Source organism: Octopus sinensis, linkage group LG17 (assembly GCF_006345805.1).
Source record: "Octopus sinensis linkage group LG17, ASM634580v1, whole genome shotgun sequence".
In the NCBI taxonomy this organism is placed as follows: Eukaryota; Metazoa; Mollusca; class Cephalopoda; order Octopoda; family Octopodidae; genus Octopus; species Octopus sinensis.
The window spans coordinates 44,473,629-44,492,016 of NC_043013.1; the positions used below are offsets into that span (position 1 = coordinate 44,473,629).

The 18,388-nt window shown below is 37.2% G+C and overlaps 1 protein-coding gene across 2 annotated transcripts in view; it reads right to left on the reverse strand.

Annotated features, from left to right (window-relative positions):
• LOC115220706 (tetraspanin-13) overlaps positions 1-18,388 on the reverse strand; it is a 114,965-nt gene that overhangs the window by 60,033 nt on the left and 36,544 nt on the right. For both annotated transcript variants that reach the window (XM_029790855.2, XM_029790854.2), the window contains exon 2: positions 4,975-5,142. In XM_029790855.2, the coding sequence (XP_029646715.1) occupies positions 4,975-5,142 (168 nt within the window). The remainder of the gene's footprint in view (positions 1-4,974; positions 5,143-18,388) is intronic.

An 18,388-nucleotide genomic window follows, 5' to 3' on the forward strand; every position in this document is an offset into this window, starting at 1 on the left:
TCAATTTACCATAATTTTATTGATTACCAAGGCCCTTGCCAGCTTTGTTTGAGCAGATCTGTGGCTTGTAGCAGCTGATCTTAACTTTCAATTGGCATCTTTAGTTATGTCTGTCTTTAAAGTGGATGAGTTTTGCTAAGAGTTACGATTTTGAAAAAACAGAAAATAAATATATATAGCTGAAAGTTTGAGAGATATAATAATGCTTTGAACAGGACTAACAACTATATAGAATTCCTCTGGTTGTTTTTGTAGGACATAACTGGGCAGCTAGATGTATAGTTAGGTGACCCATGATTGGGCTTTGCTGCTTCGAGATAAGAACATAGAATTCGAGGATTGCTTCTAACTTGGGAGTGCCACTCTCTCTCTCTCTCTTACTCTTTTACTTGTTTCAGTCATTTGACTGTGGCCATGCTGGAGCACTGCCTTTAATCGAGCAACTCGACCCCGGGACTTATTCTTTTGTAAGCCCAGTACTTATTCTATCGGTCTCTTTTGCCGAACCGCTAAGTAACGGGGACATAAACACACCAGCATCAGTTGTCAAGCAATGCTAGGGGGACAAACACAGACACACAAACACACACATATATATATATATATATATACGATGGGCTTCTTTCAGTTTCCGCCTACCAAATCCACTCACAAGGCTTTGGTCGGCCCGAGGCTATAGTAGAAGATACTTGCCCAAGGTGCCACGCAGTGGGACTGAACCCAGAACCATGTGGTTGGTAAACAAGCTACTTACCACACAGCCACTCCTGCGCACTATTCAGAATTTTTTTTTTTTTTTTTTTTAAATAGAGAGGAATGAATGGAGGTGTTGTGGTGTTGAAGCTTTTCCCAGAGAGACAAGTGCAAGTGAAGCAGTTTCAACTATAAACTGAAACCAGAGAGTGGGTTTGAGTAAGCAAAAATTTGCCCTCTGCTGTTTCGCAGACCTAAAATTATATTAACTCTTCTTTGTTTTCTTCTGAAACAAATTCAAGAAACTGAAACCTAATTGTTCAAGCTGTTTGCACATAAAGCACAGAGACCGTTTTAGATGGCATTAAACCCACACAAATGGCATTGTCTAAGAAGTGACTTTATTTTGCAAAATCAGTCTTGTCTGACCTTGGCACATTACTGATTTAGCTGATTACGTTACTTCTTTTAGTGGCCCAGGAAATCTAAGACGGTTATAGATGAAAGCCTTTCCTTGAGAATATCATATGACAGTCTCCTGTTAAGACAGCTGAGAAATTTATACTAAAACACAGAGCAATAAACGGCAATGAGGTTTCTACTGTTAAATCATAACTCTATAACTACCAGCTCAACAATAATGTCAAACTTCGACAAGGCCACTGCATAACCACATGTTGCTCTGTTTCACTCACTGCCTCTTACATTACTGTCAATGCAGACATACCATTCTGAACTGACTCCACACAATACATTTTTACTAAAACAACTATATCTTAATTCCCTTCTCTTCCCCATCGTGTACTAATCACTGAGTCAAAAATCTGCTATTTATTACTTCCTTCCCCCCAGTTTCTCAACTTGTACTAAACCATATAATATCTAACCTATACTTCATCTACACTATACATTATATATATAATCCATACCACACATTCTATAATTAAATAATTACAATAAATTCAATATATTGAAATCTGAACGGTCACTCTGAAAACATAAAATGATTGGTTAACAGATGACATTGGAGATTTCAAAAAAAAAAAACCCCAAAAAACTGTCATATGTCATGCAAGACAGAGATGAGAAAAGGACCAGATGCTTGTGAATCCAAACCTGACTCAATGATGATGAGAAACCTTATATTTAATCTATACTATATGTATACTATACTAAATATATGTTATGTACTCTATAATAATTCTACAACATGCACCCTGTACTAAATCTATATTAAATACTCTATACCAAATATGTTATGTATTCTAAATTAATTCTTTCTATAACATGCAGCCTATACTAAATCTATAGTGAATTGTTTTTTTTTTTTGTTTGTTCCTTCTCGAGCCATGCCTGGCTCATAAGGGCAGGTTTCCTGGTTTCCTTGGCACATAGGTTCCCCACCTGGACGGGACGCCGGTCCGTCACAGGCGAGCTACAAGATGCAGGAGGAAAGAGTGAGAGAAAGTTGTGGCGAAAGAGTCAGCAGAAGTTCGCCATTACCTTCTGCCGGAGCCGTGTGGAGCTTAGGTGTTTCGCTCATAAACACACACATCGCCCGGTCTGAGATTCGAACCTGCAATATCTCGACCGCGAGTCCGCTACTCTAACCACTAGGCCATGTACTTCCACAAAATCTATATTGAATACCCTGTATTAAATATATACTGCACTCTAAATTAATTCTATAACACCTCACATACTTTATCTCTACTATAAATCCTGCATAATTCATTCCCTATATTAAATACTTTGCTCTATACTTCTCTTCATCCCCCAAGCACATCTCTCTGAAACTCCATCCCTGCCCTATTATTTATAAACTTGTAGCAACATCAGTGAAACATTAACCTTACTGTCACACAAATATCCTGGTCCTTCAGATTAGGAAAACGGTTCTCAGAAGGTCGTAACTACTTCCTATTCTCCTTAGACCAACAAATGGGTGAAGGTAGGGGTAGAAGAAAAGAAACATTAAACGCATTCAGTAAGGCATTAAACCTTGATAAATTTCCCTCACACACCTATAAAATGATTTTATTTTCAAATAAACTTGTTTAGAATTTGCTTTTGTGTTAATTTTTGCTATGTTTCTACACATGCATGCACACATATACACACATGAATATATGATGATGATGATCATCATCATCATCCTTTTAATGTCCATGCTTTTCCATGCTTACGCAGGCTGGACGGAGTTTATTGAGGCAGATTTTCTATGGCTGTATGCCCTACCTGTCACCAGACCTCACCTGGTGTTACCTCACCAGGTAATATTCCCCGATAGCCTGACATGTTCTTGTAGGATATTGGAAATAAATGACACTGTTTGTTTGAGAGTTACAATCATTTTACAACTATCACATAGCATCAAAGCAAGGATACACACACATATGCACTTGTACCTGTTTTATTGATTCTGTAAGGAAAACGGTCAAGTTGACCATAACAGTATTTTAAATACTGTAGTCTGATATTCAACTATTTTTTATGCTAATAGTAACAGCAGCAGTACTACCACCATGCTAAATACTGTAGGGGACCGAGACCTATGGTGGTTTGCTGTGCTTGAGAAAACATGTCAAGCTAAGTAAAAGTTTATTTTCAACTACCCACAGGGGACTAAATTCAGAGGGGACAAACAAGGACAGACGAATGGATTAAGTCGATTACATTGACCTCAGTGCTTAGCTGGTACTCATTTGATCGACCCTGAAAGGATGAAAGGCAAAGTCGACCTCAGCGGAATTTGAACTCAGAACGTAGCGGCAGACAAAATACCTATTTCTTTACTACCCACAAGGGGCTAAACACAGAGAGGACAGACAAATGGATTAAGTCGATTACATCGACCCCAGTGCATAACTGGTATTTAATTTATCGACCCCCGAAAGGATGAAAGGCAAAGTCGACCTCGGCGTAATTTGAACTCAGAACGTAACAGCAGATGAAATATGGCTACGCATTTCGCCTGGTGTGCTAACGTTTCTGCCAAAGAATGGTTGTCCTTGCATACAGCATGTCCCCTGCATTCCACTTCAGCTGAGTGTTCCTAATCTTGCAGGCTTGTGGGTGCCGGTGCCACATAAAAAGTACCCATGCTGGTGACCTGTGAAAGCACCCTTGCCAGTGCTGCATAAAAACACCAAGGACATTCTGTAAAGTGGTTGGTGTTTGGAAGGGCATCCACCTGTAGAAACCATATCAACACAGACATGGACCCCAGGCAGATCTCCAGCTGACCAGCTCCTGTCAAACCATTCAACCCATGCCAGTAGGGAAAATGGATGTTAAATAATTTGGTCAGCCCGAGGCTATAGTAGAAGACATTTGCCCAAGGTGCCACACAGTGGGACTGAACCCGGAACCATGTTGTTGGTAAGCAAGCTACTTACTACACAGCCACTCCTGCTATATATATGTGTGTGTGTGTGTGTGTGTGTGTGTGTGTGTGAGACAGGGTTCTTTCAGGCTGTTTTCTAATCTACTCATAAGGCTTTGGCTGGCCCGAGGATATAGTAGAAAACACTTGCCCAGGGTGCTATGCAGTGGGACTGAACCCAGAACCATGTGGTTGGGAAGCAAGCTTCTTACCACACAGCCATGCCTGCACCTTAATAACAGATACTGATATGGAAAATAAAAAGTACAATTACTCTGAATGTACGGGATTATTGACCAAATAAGTTCAGATCATATTGTGCTTTTGAGTGTGAAATAGATAACCTGGCTTGCCTCAGCCTAACTAGTTGAACATCCAGTATCACTCATATTTTACGGTTAACTGTAAGAAATTAGTCTGGTTGCAAAATTATTTGATCCAAAATATACAAAAAGGAAAATTTGTCAAAACTGTTCATATCATACTAGTATTGTGGAAAAGTTCTAAAATATATCTAATAATTGGAATAACTAGCTGGATAAAGTAAGTTTCAATATCATTCAAATCATTTAGGGTACAGCCATAAATAGATTCAGAACCATGAATTCCCATTTTTAACTTCTGAAAAAGAAATTTCAACCCTTTAGCATTCAGATTAATCAGTCAGTTGTAATGTTCATTCATTCACATTATTTTTAATTAATCATATATTATTTTGTAGCTTGAATATTACAATAATGTGATTGGTTATTTTTAGACTGATATTGTAGGATAGGTGTGAGGGGCCTGATCTGGCTGGTTTAAATGCTAAAGGGTTAAAGTATTTAAAAAGAAAAAAAAAACAAACATGCTTTGTATGTTTGCGCATATGTGAGACATGCCAAGTGAAAGGATACAAAGAAAAGCAGGACTTGGTGATGCCGTAGAGCTCCGATAAAGCCAATGATTGCAATGAGAAACAGGAAAACTCCACATGCTATGATACTACCAACCAACGTCAAGCTGGTAACCACAGCAGATGCTCTTCCATAAGCTGCTACACCAATCAAAATGAATGCTACCAACTGAAAAAGAAAACAGAAAAACAATATAGAGCCAATGCCAGAAAAGAGAAAGGTATCGTTAATCAAATCATGGCATTATCTATTTTACCATTTGTTGCTTGTTTTATTATTTTTCTTGCAATCATGAGAATAACAATCCAACTACTAGGCAACGTACCTTTAACTCTTCTCATTAAGCAATGTAAAAGAAAGAAAAAAAAATATCTAAGGGCCACATTATCTACTGTAACATTCCTTTTTTAAAACAGTAAAGTATTATTTGAGGGATATTTCATTGCTGCTTAGCCCTTTAGTGTTCAGATTACTTTGTTAAATGTAATACTTTTTCCCCTCAAATTGTTTTGAATTAATCATACATTATCTTACAGCTTTGAAGTTTCAATGGTGTGATAGTTTATTCTTAGAATGCCAATGTAGGTTAGGTGTGAGGGGCCAGATATGGCCAGTTTGAATGTAAAACGTAGAATATTTGGGCCGGATATAGCCGGCTTAAACACCAAAGGGTTAATCTTACTAGATCAGCCTTGAACCAGTAGAATATTGTCAAAGATATTCCAGTCGTGACCATCACATCTGATTTTTTTTTCTTTTCCATCAGTTAATTTAACTAGGAGTGTGAAAATGTGCAGGAGTATTTAACAGAACAAACGAATGAGGAAAAGAGTGATGGATGGTGTAATTAATTAATTAAAGTGTTAAGTGCTAACAGTTGTACTTTCCTAACTAAAATAGCTCACCAAAGCGCTTTGCCAGTAATTAGAGAGAGAGGCATGAATAATTAGGTGGGGCTTCCACAAATGGTCCTACACTAGCAGTATGCTGTGTTGGACGTGTTCTTCTGCTGTCGTTTGTAGGATGACATCATTCACAGTATGAATACTTCATACAAGAGAAATGGGGGAAAAAAATTGCTATTAACAAATAAACAGCACCGCTGACACCACCACCACCACCACCAACTACTACTACTACTACAGTTACCACTTCCTGACTTCTTCACTGTTATGTAGGGGAAATAAATAAATGTCAATATAATGGCAGAAGAAACTAATAGAAATATATTGGTTAGAAAGTGAGAAAGAGAAAGAAGAAATGAGAGAAAGAGAGAAAGGAGAGACAGAAAGTTAAAGGAAAGAAAAAGAAGAATCTTTTGGTGTCTTCTTGCTTGAACTCAAGTACTCAAAGACTCCTTTCTAAGTATTATTCATTGCCAGTTTTCAATTCAATCCTATTGAATTTAGAATATAACCAACGTGTTCTTTTTTTTTAAACTGAAACAAAATATTATGCAAATAATAATAATGCATTTAGAAAAAAGATTTTTCTTTTTTTTTTTTTTGTTGCAGACTGAAAGAAAATATTTCTGAAGTGTTTTTCCTTTACCATTTTATTTTGATGAATATGATAAAAAAAATAAAAATAAAGAAAAACCTTTAAAAGTAAAGAAAATCTAGTATCAATTTTATCTTTTGTTTACTTTTTTTTTTTGCAATTTCCAAAGTGAAATTTTATTTTCTCTTATAAAATACAAGAAGAAGGAAAAAGAAAAAAAAAAAAGAGGAAGCTTGATAACCTTATTTACTACACAAATGATGATGGTGTTGATGATAGAAATGTTGGTGATGGAGATGGTTGTGACAATGGTGGTAATGGTTTTGATGGTGATGATAAAGCAGGATAACTGAACTTTAAAAAAAAAAAAATTAAGCTACATTCAATCAGAGAATTAGATAAACCCCCTGACTCTGGATGATGCAATTCAAAGACATTTTGGAATTTAAAAAACAAAAACAAAACATAACAGCTGCAAACAAACATTACTTAAACAAATTATAGCATTGAATAAAAGTACCTTGAGATATCAAATTCCATCCCTCCTTTATGCTATGAGTTCAGATCACACAGGTCTATGTTGACTTTCTTCCGCCCAAGGCCAACAGAACAAGTACCAATCCATAAAATAAACAGCGGATTATAAAAGTGGTGCTCCAGCATGGCCACTGTCCAGGGACTAAAACCAGTAACAGTGTAAAGAAATAACGGTACTTTATCTTGCGCATGTTCCAGTCATTGGACTGCAGCCATGGTGGGGCACCACCTTGAGGAGTTTAGTTGAACAAATCACCCCCAGTATGTATTTTTAAGTCTGGTATTAAACAGTCTGTCTCATTTATGAAACCGCTAGATACAGGGACATAAACAAACAAACACCAGTTATCAAGTGGTGGAGGGTGAATGTAAGAGGTTTGTTACCTCAAATATTGTATTTATAAAGAACAATGTGCTCGGGTAAACGGCAATCGGCGGGCGTTGCTTGTTGCCCTCATTATTATCATATCGTTTATCATTTCATTTCATTATGCCTTCGTCCAGCCTACAGTTTCCTTTCCTTGTAAGGCCTTTATGGCCAATCTAATGAATAAAAGTGGTGGAGGGACACACACACACACACATATATATACACATCTGTACACACACACACACACACAATGGGCTTCCACACAGCTTCCATCAACCAAATTCCCTTATAAGGCATTGGTCAGCCCAGGGCTATAGTAGACGACACTTGCCTGAGATGTTATGCGGTAGGACTGAACTGCAAAACCTCTGGTTGCAAAAGTGAGTTTCTTAACCACACATCCATATCAAATAGTGAATCAAATAGCTATCAATGAAATACATGGCTCTTGCAAAAGTTCTTTGAATGCAATACTGCAGTAAGAATAGCTTGCTTATTCTTTGCTGGATTCTTTTTGACTTTCATAACATCCTGCAGCAGCTGAAATTTTTTTTACAGCTGTATTGTAGCTACAAGGTTCTTGTTTGATTTCAACTGTTATACTTAAATGAATGCGTTTTCACTGCTACGCCGCAGTCAAGAGCATCATATTGCAGTGTTCCCCCCCCACACCTTTCACTTTTATCTTACAAGCATTTCCTTATATATGTTCATATCGGTCACACTAGTATGAGAGTGACTGCAAAAGACAAGGACCTTGTAGTGGCTTGATCTGCCAGAAATAACAATCAAATCTTATTCAAACTACACCTTATCATGTAAAGAAAAAAAAACACCCCAAAAACTCCACATTGGATAATGTAGTTCTATGGTCATGGCTAGAATTTTTTTGATCATAGATCATACTTGATCAGGGCTGATCTGGGGCTAAACAAGATCGAGAGAAAAATTATATCTTATCTTTTATCTGTTTCAGTCACTGGACTTCAGCTATGGTGGAGCAGCACCTTGAGAAGTTTTTTGTTGAAAAAAATTGACCTCAGAAGTTTTTTTTAAAGTCGGACACTTATTTTATCAGTCTCTCTTACTGAACTGCTATGTTACAGGGACATAAGCAAATCAACACCGGATTGTCAAGTTATGGTGGGGAGAACACACACATACACACACATACAATGGGCTTCTACACACAGGTTAACCTAAAGCTATAAGAAAACACTTGCCCAAAATGCTGTGCAGTAGGACTGAACCCAAACCTACATGGTCGTAAAGCAAGATTCTTAATCACACAACCATGCCTGCACCTATGTTACTAAAATTCGGTGACAGATATCCTAATTATTTAAGCTCCCTGATAAATAGCCATAACTTTTCTATTTCCAATTTATGAAATATAGAATTTTTCTTTTCTTTTTGTTTTACTGTTTTAACTCACTTGGGAAATTTTACATTTTGGAAAAAAAGTTGTTTTTTTTTTCCAATAATTAGAAGTTCTTCCATTTTTACAGCTAATCATTAAACCATGTAGGACGAGTAAAACATGTCAGTCACAGTAAGATAAACTCTGTTACGTGTTGTTTCCTCCAGAGAGATGAATGCAATGGCTGTCATTGTAAAATTCGAATGAACACACATTTGAACAATAGTGCAACACCTTAATCTCTCAAAGCAATCATGTAGACAAAAGTAGATAATTTTGAAGTTAATTTCTACTCAAATTTTGTTTATAGTGCACAAACTGAAACACAATCTGGAAGATGTTGAAATTCATGTGATATTCGACCGTATGGTTTTGACTAAATAAACCTATTTCAGCTGGCAGAATTGGTAGGCGGAGAGCTGGCAGAAACGTTAGCACGCCGGGTAAAATGTGTAGCCGTATTTCGTCTGTCGCTACGTTCTGAGTTCAAGTTCCGCAGAGGTCGACTTTGCCTTTCATCCTTTCGGGGTCGATAAATTAAGTACCAGTTAGGCACTGGGGTCGATGTAATCGACTTAATCCCTTTGTTTGTTCTTGTTTGTCCCCTCTATGTTTAGCCCCTTGTGGGTAGTAAAGAAATAAGAATTGTTAGCACTCTGGAAAAAAATACTTAGCAGCATTTTGTCCATCTTTATGTTCTAAGTTCAAATTCTTCTGAGGTTGATTTTCCCTTTCATACTCCTGGGGTTGATAAAATAAGTAGTAGTCATGCACTGGGGGTGATGTAATTGACTTACTCACTTAAAATTGATGGCCTTATATCAAAATCTGAGGCCATTATTATTAAGGTGGTGAGCTAGCAGAAATGTTAAGATGCCAAATCATTTCTTCCAGCTTCCAGTTCAAATCCCAGTATGGTCAACTTTGGCTTTCATTCTTTTGGAATCAATAAACTAAGCAGCCTAGTATTGGGTTGATGTAATTAACTAACCCCATCCCAGTAAAATATGAAGCCAAAATATGGTGCCAAAATATGAAGCCAAAATATGGTGCCAAAATATGAAGCCATTATTTAATATTTGAGAGGAGTCAATATGAATAATTTTAGACTATTAACCTCATCTTCAGAGATGAATTACAAAAGTGCAGGCATGGCTCAAGTCACAGGTATGGCTGGGTGGTTAAGAAGCTCTTAGTTTCAGTCCCACTGTGCAGCATTTTGAGCAAGGGTCTTTTACTATTGTCTCAAGTCAATCAATGCCTTGTGAAGAGAAATAACAGATGGAAACTGTATGAAAGCACCCAGGAATCTAGAATGTTGGCAAAGGAGCAGAAAATTTTAAACAATTTGAGAAATGGGAGAACTTGCAGGTTGTGTAATACACTTTTTTGTTTTGCTCTTCAGATTATCTTGCAAATATTTTAGTGAGAAGGGGCTGTAAGCAGTGTTTGTTTGCTGGTGGTTTCAGGATATAGCATTTGGTTGTGTGAGGAATGTGAAGGTACATGTCTAGAATTGTTCTGGTCACCTGTTTAGCTGTCTTGGGATGGATTCAAGCTGAAGCACTTTCAGTGTCGAGGATAATTGGCATAAATACTGGTAGGAAACAGAATCAATAACTGACATGAAGTACTTAATGATCTATGTGTGTGGTAGGAAGATGTGAATCGTCTTGATTCTGCAGAAGTCAAACATTCTCAGGGATCAAACAGTCGCTAAAGATGATGAATTCAAAGGTTACATGAAAAGAAACAGCTGTCCGTGATAAAAAAATGACAGAGATAGCTTAACAACTTGAGAAGTGTTCACAAAGTGGTAGAGTTTTAGTAGGTGAAGAGGGGAAAAGAGATTTGAGTCAGAGTAGATGGGAGTCTTTGTCGAAGATATGAGAATGGAAAAGTAAATGGTGTAGAGAGAGTAGTTTATATACATATATGCATAGAAACCCTTTTCAAGTGAAGTTGGACTATAAAGTGCTGCTTGGGTATAGGTTGATAGAAATAGAGGAAAGACAGATTTGGGCTTCACAGGGGAACAAGATTGGTAGCTTGAATTATTGCTTAGCTTGAGGTCAATTTTGATTTGAGCAGGTCTACAATCAAAAGGCATTCCATCCATGAACATCATATAATTTTAGTGACACCTAGGGATTACATTATACATGAAGTATCTTTAAGATAGGAAGGTTTTAATTTGAGGGGAATTTGGCTGTTACTTCTAGTAGACTGATTAAACATGTAGACACCCTGTTGCTGGTTCATACTGAATCTGTCTCACAAGCTAGTATAGAGGTTTTCCTAGTGGTATGTTAGCAGGACACAATGGGTGAAATCCAGGTTAGACCAATGCTCACAAATGTTAGTGTAAAGGAGGGAGAATTGTACAGAAGACTGATGTTTTTCTGTTTTTCTTCCTTATTAACCCTTTAGGGTAAGGAATGAGAAACCAGATCTGGTTAGTCTGAACATAAAAAGGTAAAATATTTGGGCTGGATATGGCCAATTTAAATGCCAGTATAAATTATATCTTTTGACAAACTGCAACACTCTGCAAGGCATAGATGAAAGAAATCTGTTGAAATATTTTCTAATCCTGAAACTGGGCTCCTGCTTGCAGCAGCACAAACTTTGTTAGAAACTTCAATATAAGGCGCAGGAGTGGCTGTGTGGTAAGTAGCTTGCTTACCAACCACATGGTTCCGGGTTCAGTCCCACTGCGTGGCACCTTGGGCAAGTGTCTTCTACTATAGCCTCGGGCCGACCAATGCCTTGTGAGTGGATTTGGTAGACGGAAATTGAAAGAAGCCCGTCGTATATATATGTATGCGTGTATGTTTGTGTATCTGTGTTTGTCCCCCTAGCATTGCTTGACAACCGATGCTGGTGTGTCTATGTCCCCGTCACTTAGCGGTTCGGCAAAAGAGACCGATAGAATAAGTACTGGGCTTCCGAATCGACTAAAGGCGGTGCTCCAGCATGGCCGCAGTCAAATGACTGAAACAAGTAAAAGAGTATAAATTAAGCTTATATGTAAAGAAGTTCATGGGAAAACCTGTGACCCAAGATATGGCCTGAGAAAATGCAACAAAATAAATGAAAAAAAAGAAAAAGGAGTGAACGACAGTGTTTTAAATAAGCACCCTTGATAAATATACAAACATAAGGATAAGAAGAAGTTTGCATAGAAGAGAATTACAGGCAAGTCGTTGACCAAAACACACTTGAGAGTCTAAGAGATGTGTAAGAGATAATGTTGAGGGTGCTACATAATGTGTCACCAGTAAAGATTGGATTTTGGTGAAGAACTACTGAAGTGCTTTAAAAATACTTGGTCACTTAAGTGAAAACAAGAACCAATAGTGAGAAAAGCAAAACAAATAAAAAAGTAAAATGCTTATAGAGCTGTCTATAGTGTGTAAATAACTAGAATAAACTTTCACATCTAATATTTTTATATGCACTAAGAAGGAAAAAAAAACACTACACATGTACACAGACACACAACAGGAGCCTTAATGTGGTCGTTTAACCTACTAGAAATAGCAGCAAAAGTGTCCTCAAATCCTGCTGTGCCATCCTATGAAAGTAAAGACATTGGATAATGTAGTCCTGGATAAATTTTCTCTGAAAATATAAGACAAGATGGTCATGGCCGGAATGCCTCTCTGATCATAGGTTTGATCAATCAAGGTTGACATTGGACTCAACAACAAAATATACATTGTATTCTTGGACAGGCTTCAGCCTTCTGCAGTCATACTGATGCACATCGTGATATATATCTACCTCTATCTATATCAGACTCCGAAGTTACTGTCAACCTTTTCCTTGTAACAATTAATATGTACTCTACGAAAAAAGTACAGAGTACTCCTTCAGTTCGATGTCAAATTATTTATATATAACTTGATGTGAAGGAAAACACACACACACACACACACACATATATATATATATATATATAGATAGATAGATAAATAAATTCTTATTTTTTAATTCTTCTACTTGTTTCAGTTATTTGACTACGGCCATGATGGAGCACTGCCTTTAGTCGAACAAATCAACCCCAGGACTTATTCTTTAGAAGCTTAGTACTTATTCTATTGGCCTCTTTTATCGAACCACTAAGATAAGGGGATGTAAACACACTAACATCGATTGTCAAGCGATGTTGGGGAGATAAACACACACACACAAATACATACATATATATGTATGATTCTTATTTTAGCTGACTGGCATAAGACCAGTTGGCACACATGCTCGCCTGGGTGCCTGATGCAACAACAAGCAATTCTCATTCTTCTCTGCTGAATCTTCTGAGTAACTTAGGGTAGATCTTGATGAAACTGCTCATTGGCTAACTGAGCTCTCCATGTAACATTCAAAGCCAGTCTTAACATTCTTGTGTAGCAGCTGCCTGTTTGTTAGTTATATAAGCACAGAGAAGATTTATAACTGATTGATTCAAGCAACATGAAACGTAGATTGAGACTGATCAGCTCACTGGATAAGAAGCAATTACAATACTGAACAAATGTTTACATTTGTTTCAACCTATCCCACCCTTTATCAATATTGATTCCTAATACTGGCACAAATCTACACATTCCAGGGTGGGTTCAGTCAATTATATCAACTCCAGTACAAGACTAGTGTTTCCTTTATTGATCCTTGGTAAAATGTAGGACAACGTCTTCCATTAGAATACAAAAGAGTGTAGCTAAATAAGTAGATCTTCCACCAGCCAATGAATCAGCAACGATCAAATCGCAGTAAACCAGGTTAAGACTGGAAAAGTTCAGTTGACAGTGTAGTCCTAGAAAGACTGTCTTAATAAAAGATGGAAGGGCCATGCACAAAGAGAACAAATTTGGTTACAACTCAAATAGAAGTACCCACTCTAATTAAAGACAAGAAAAGATTTAACCCTTTAGTGTTCATATTATTCTGCCAAAATTAATGCTTCTTTATCCACATTGTTTTGAACTAATCATGCATTATCTTGTAGCTATGAGATTTTGATGAGGTAGCTGTTAATTTTTAAAACGATATTGTAGGGTTGGTACGAGAGACCAGATCTGGCCAGTTTGAACATAAAACAGGCAGAATACTTTTGGCTGGATATAGCCGGTTTAAATGCTAAAAGATTAAGGGCGAATTTATTCAACTTACATAAAAATGTGAAGTTTCAAATTTTGGCACAAGGCCAGCAATTTTGGGAGGGACCCTGAAGGGATGAAAGGCAAAAATCAACCTCAGTGTAATTTGAACTCAGAACATAAAGATGGATGAAATGCTGCTAAGCATTTAACCCAACATGCTAATGATTCTGCCAGCTCACTGCCGCCTTTTCCTTTCCGATAAAATTAATTATTCTACTGAGTTGGACTGGGATAATTAAGCTGTCACTGGCTTCATATTTTTTTATGAGCAGACTTCAGTTTTTGAAGATCAATTATCTTCCCAAGTCTATAATATTTTTTTTTTTAATCTTTAAAGTAAATAAAGGAGTGACAGAAATAATAATGTTCTAGTCTAAATGTCCTAGAGAATTATATATATATATATATATATATATATGTGTGTGTGTGTGTGTGTGTGTGTACGTATATATAAAATGTTAAAATCCTACCAAGATGGATTTACCTTTCAACACACCCAGTTTGATCAAATAAACACCATTCACTTAATGATTATATTTACTTGACTATATTTTTTCCCTCACACATTTTAAGTATAATGTCAAAGAGAGAAATCGTTGTTTCTTACATATCAAGTGAATGTGGACCAAGTTGACATTATTAACTTATCAGAAGAAGGATCAGTGTTACATATTTTGACACCAAACTCTCAATGGCTAACTTCGCTCAGCTGTAAATAGGTCCCTTAAGATAATGCAGTATATCACTCTAGGCAGTGGGTTAATCTATAAGGGATTTCTGACATAGGCACACATAGCTGTGTGGTTAAGAAGTTCATTTGGCAACTACATGGTTTCATGTCCAGTCCCATTGTATACCACCATGGGTGTCTTCTACTATAGACTTGGACCAACCAATGCCTTCAGTGAATTTGGTAATTTAGGAGGTGGAAACTGCATGATGTAGAGAGTGGTGTGAAACAGAGAGACCTTGATGCACTTGCTCTGTTTGCAATATATTCTGCTGCCTTGCTCTATCATGCTCTCCAAAACAAAAATGAGTGGGTATATGTAAGATATTATACCACAAGGAATGCCTTTAATTTAATAAGGATGAAATTAATGAGCAAAGTTTTCACCCACTTTCTAACCATATAGTTCTAAGTTCAGTTCCACTGCATGGCACCTTGGGCAATTACCTTCTATTATAGTCCTGAGCCAATTATAGCCTGTCTACTAAATCCTGAGTGGATTTGTAGACTGAAAGATTATATATATATACACACACACAAACACATACATATATACAAGTGAGGTCGCTCATGTGTGCTACTAGTAACATGTAATCCAGTACAACCTGTTGCATGGTCAGGTTGTCGGTGACTAAACTGGCACCACCAGGAAGTTCCTGGTTTTGTTAATTTTCATGTCACACTGGTGAAAGTCTTCTTGGGTGGGGGTAGTGCAGAGCAAGCTACACACACTGAAAATTATTCATCTGCACAGGTACTTGCACACCAAACCATAGTAAAATCATTGAATTGGTTGGTTGGCAGAAACCTAAAAGTGCACTTGTAAGATTGTTACCAACACTCTGTTTAAGCAGAAAAATAAATATAAAACCACATGGATTCACTCAAGATATATGCACTAGCATCTCATAGATTATATTTTGATCAGAATGCATGATATGAAAAACGTTTCTAGTGTTTGGGCCATGAGAGGAGCAGAAAGCTGGACTGACCATTGTCTACTGAATGGAAAAATAAAGTTTTTGATAATGCCTAAAAGTCAACAGTCTGGTCCTAACGTACCCAAAAAGTTAAATGTTGCAAACTTCAAATTACCAAGCAACTTGCAAAGATTCCATGATGCGATAGAGAGTATCAATCTTGACCCAAACAATATATGGGAAGATTTCAAAACTAAAGTATTTCAGGCTGCAAGTTTGTCAGTAGGATTTAAATTATGTAAGTCCAGTGACTGGTTCACAGACAAATCAGCAGAAATTCATAATCAACTTTTAGAAAAACAAAACTTAGGCCATACACTTCTTTCTTAATCTTTGAACCCCAACTCAAATGAAGCTTACAGAAAGCTGAAAGGGAAAGTGCAGATTACTCTCAGGAAAATTAAACAGGAATGGTGGAATAATAGAGCAAAAGGGGCACAAGAAGTGGCTGATAGAAATGACACCAAGGGTTTGTACTCTTGTGTTAAGAGTATATGGTGAAAAATCTTCAACAACTCCAGTGAGAACAGTAAATGGATGTTTGCTTCTGACTGACACTGCGTCTATTCAGAAGCGCTGGGTAGAACATTTTTCTGCACTTTAGAAAAGGCCATCATCTGCTGACACGAGTATGGTAGAAAAAAAATCGAACACCTTCCAGTTATAGAGGAGATGGCATTTGAACCAACTGTAAATGACATTTATTTAGCTGTGAATAAACTGAATAACAATAAGTCTCCAGGGCCTGATGAAATCTGTGCAGAAGTTTTGAAATATGGGGATGACAAAATGTTTGAACTCTTAAATATATTAATTTGTCATTGTTGAAGAACTGAGAAAGTGCCTGAAGACTGGACTGATGCCATTTTAGTCTCCTTGTATAAATCAAAGCCAAATGATCTGTGTGGCAATTTTTGTGGGGTTTTGCTTTTGTCTGTGTTTGGAAAGGTACTTGCCCGCATTCTGTTAGAACATTTAAATACCGTCATAGTTCCAAACACGGTGTCTGAGTCTCAATGTGGTTTTCAATCCTCCAGGGCCACAGTTGATTGTATCTTTACTATCAGACAATTTCAGGAAATGTGCATTGAACAGAATCTTGCCCTATACCATTACTTTGTTGATTTGAGCAAGGCACTCGGTGCTGTTAATCGAAATGCTCTGTGGTTAATTCTAAGGAAAGTAAGTTGCTCAGAAAAATTTGTAAGCAAGATCAGGGCTTTGCATCAAAATATGAAAGCTAGAGTTAATTTTGGTGATAGGCTCTCTGACTCTTTACTTCACGCATTAGGGAACGCTTATACGCTGACAATTGTGATCTAGCCAGTCATTTTGAAACAGGATTGCAATCTCTTGCATCTGCATCTAATTCAGCTTGTGATGATTTTGGCTTGACCATCAACTTGAAAAAACATTTGTAATGTAGTTCTATTTGCAATCCCGCTAAAATTTTTGTTAAGGATAAGTTACTTGAGGTTGCTGATTCTTTCATCTACCTTGGAAACTCTGTACAAATTGATGGAAATCTGGACACAGAAATACATCTGCAAATTCAAAGGGCAGCACAAGCATTTGTTGGTTTGGATTCATGCGTTTGGCACCAGCAAAATATAAATAACAACACTTGTTTTACAATCCCTGTGGTATTTTTCTGAAACAGACACGTTATGAAAGATATTTCAAATTGTCAGAACAAGTCCACCAAAAATGCCTTCATTGCATTTTAAACATTAAATGGAGTTCTTTTACTCCAAATACAGATGTCCTTGCAGCTGCAGGCATCACTTCAATTAAAGCTATGATTTTGAGAAACCAAATGAGATGGTGAGGCCATATTGTTCGAATGGCAGATGAATGCACACCTAAACAGCTGTTTTATGGTGAGCTTGCAGAGGGGAAACGCTATCAGTGTAAACCTAAAAAGAGGTTTAAGGATGACATAAGGACTACCATGAAGTCACTTGGAATGAATCCAGAAGACATAGAAACCCTTGCTTTGTATTCAGCTGGATGGTGAACAAAAGTGTAGAGTGGTGTGAAAGCGTCTGAAAAGGCCAGGATAACACATGCAAGACTCAAGAGAGATTTAAAAAAGAATGTTACGATCGAGAACGTGAATCACAATGACCTTTTTGTGTGCACAGTTTGTGACAGACCATGCCTTTCTTTTGCTGGGCTCAAATCTCATTTGTGAACCCATGGAAAACGAACCTACACCAACTATTCTACCAATATGTCTGTGCACACCTTTCAATGCAATGTATGCCAGAAGGTTTGCAAATCTAACAGAGGTCTCAAAAGACATTTTAAGATCCACAAAGATCAGACCTTGGTGGTCCAAGTTGGTTATGCAATCTATGTGAGTGTCTTTTCAAAGCATTGTCTGGTTTAAAAAGCCACATCAGATACCATGATGAATCTAAGGTGTAGGTACAGGGGGTGGTCACTTTCTACATAAGGAGTAGACAACCGCCATACAAGTGAGGACAAACAAAAGAAAAAAAGTAAGGTTTACACCTATTATTATTTAAAACAGTTTGATTTGCAAGCTTCTAGCAGAATCCTCTCTTTCAGGCTTAGTTTACTGAGTAATCTGCCAGAAGCTTATGAAACATTAAGACACATGGAGCTGAATCAAACTGTTTTAAATAATAATAATAATAATAGTGTGTGTACACACATGTCTTGACCCTGTGCAATGTTTTCAAATGA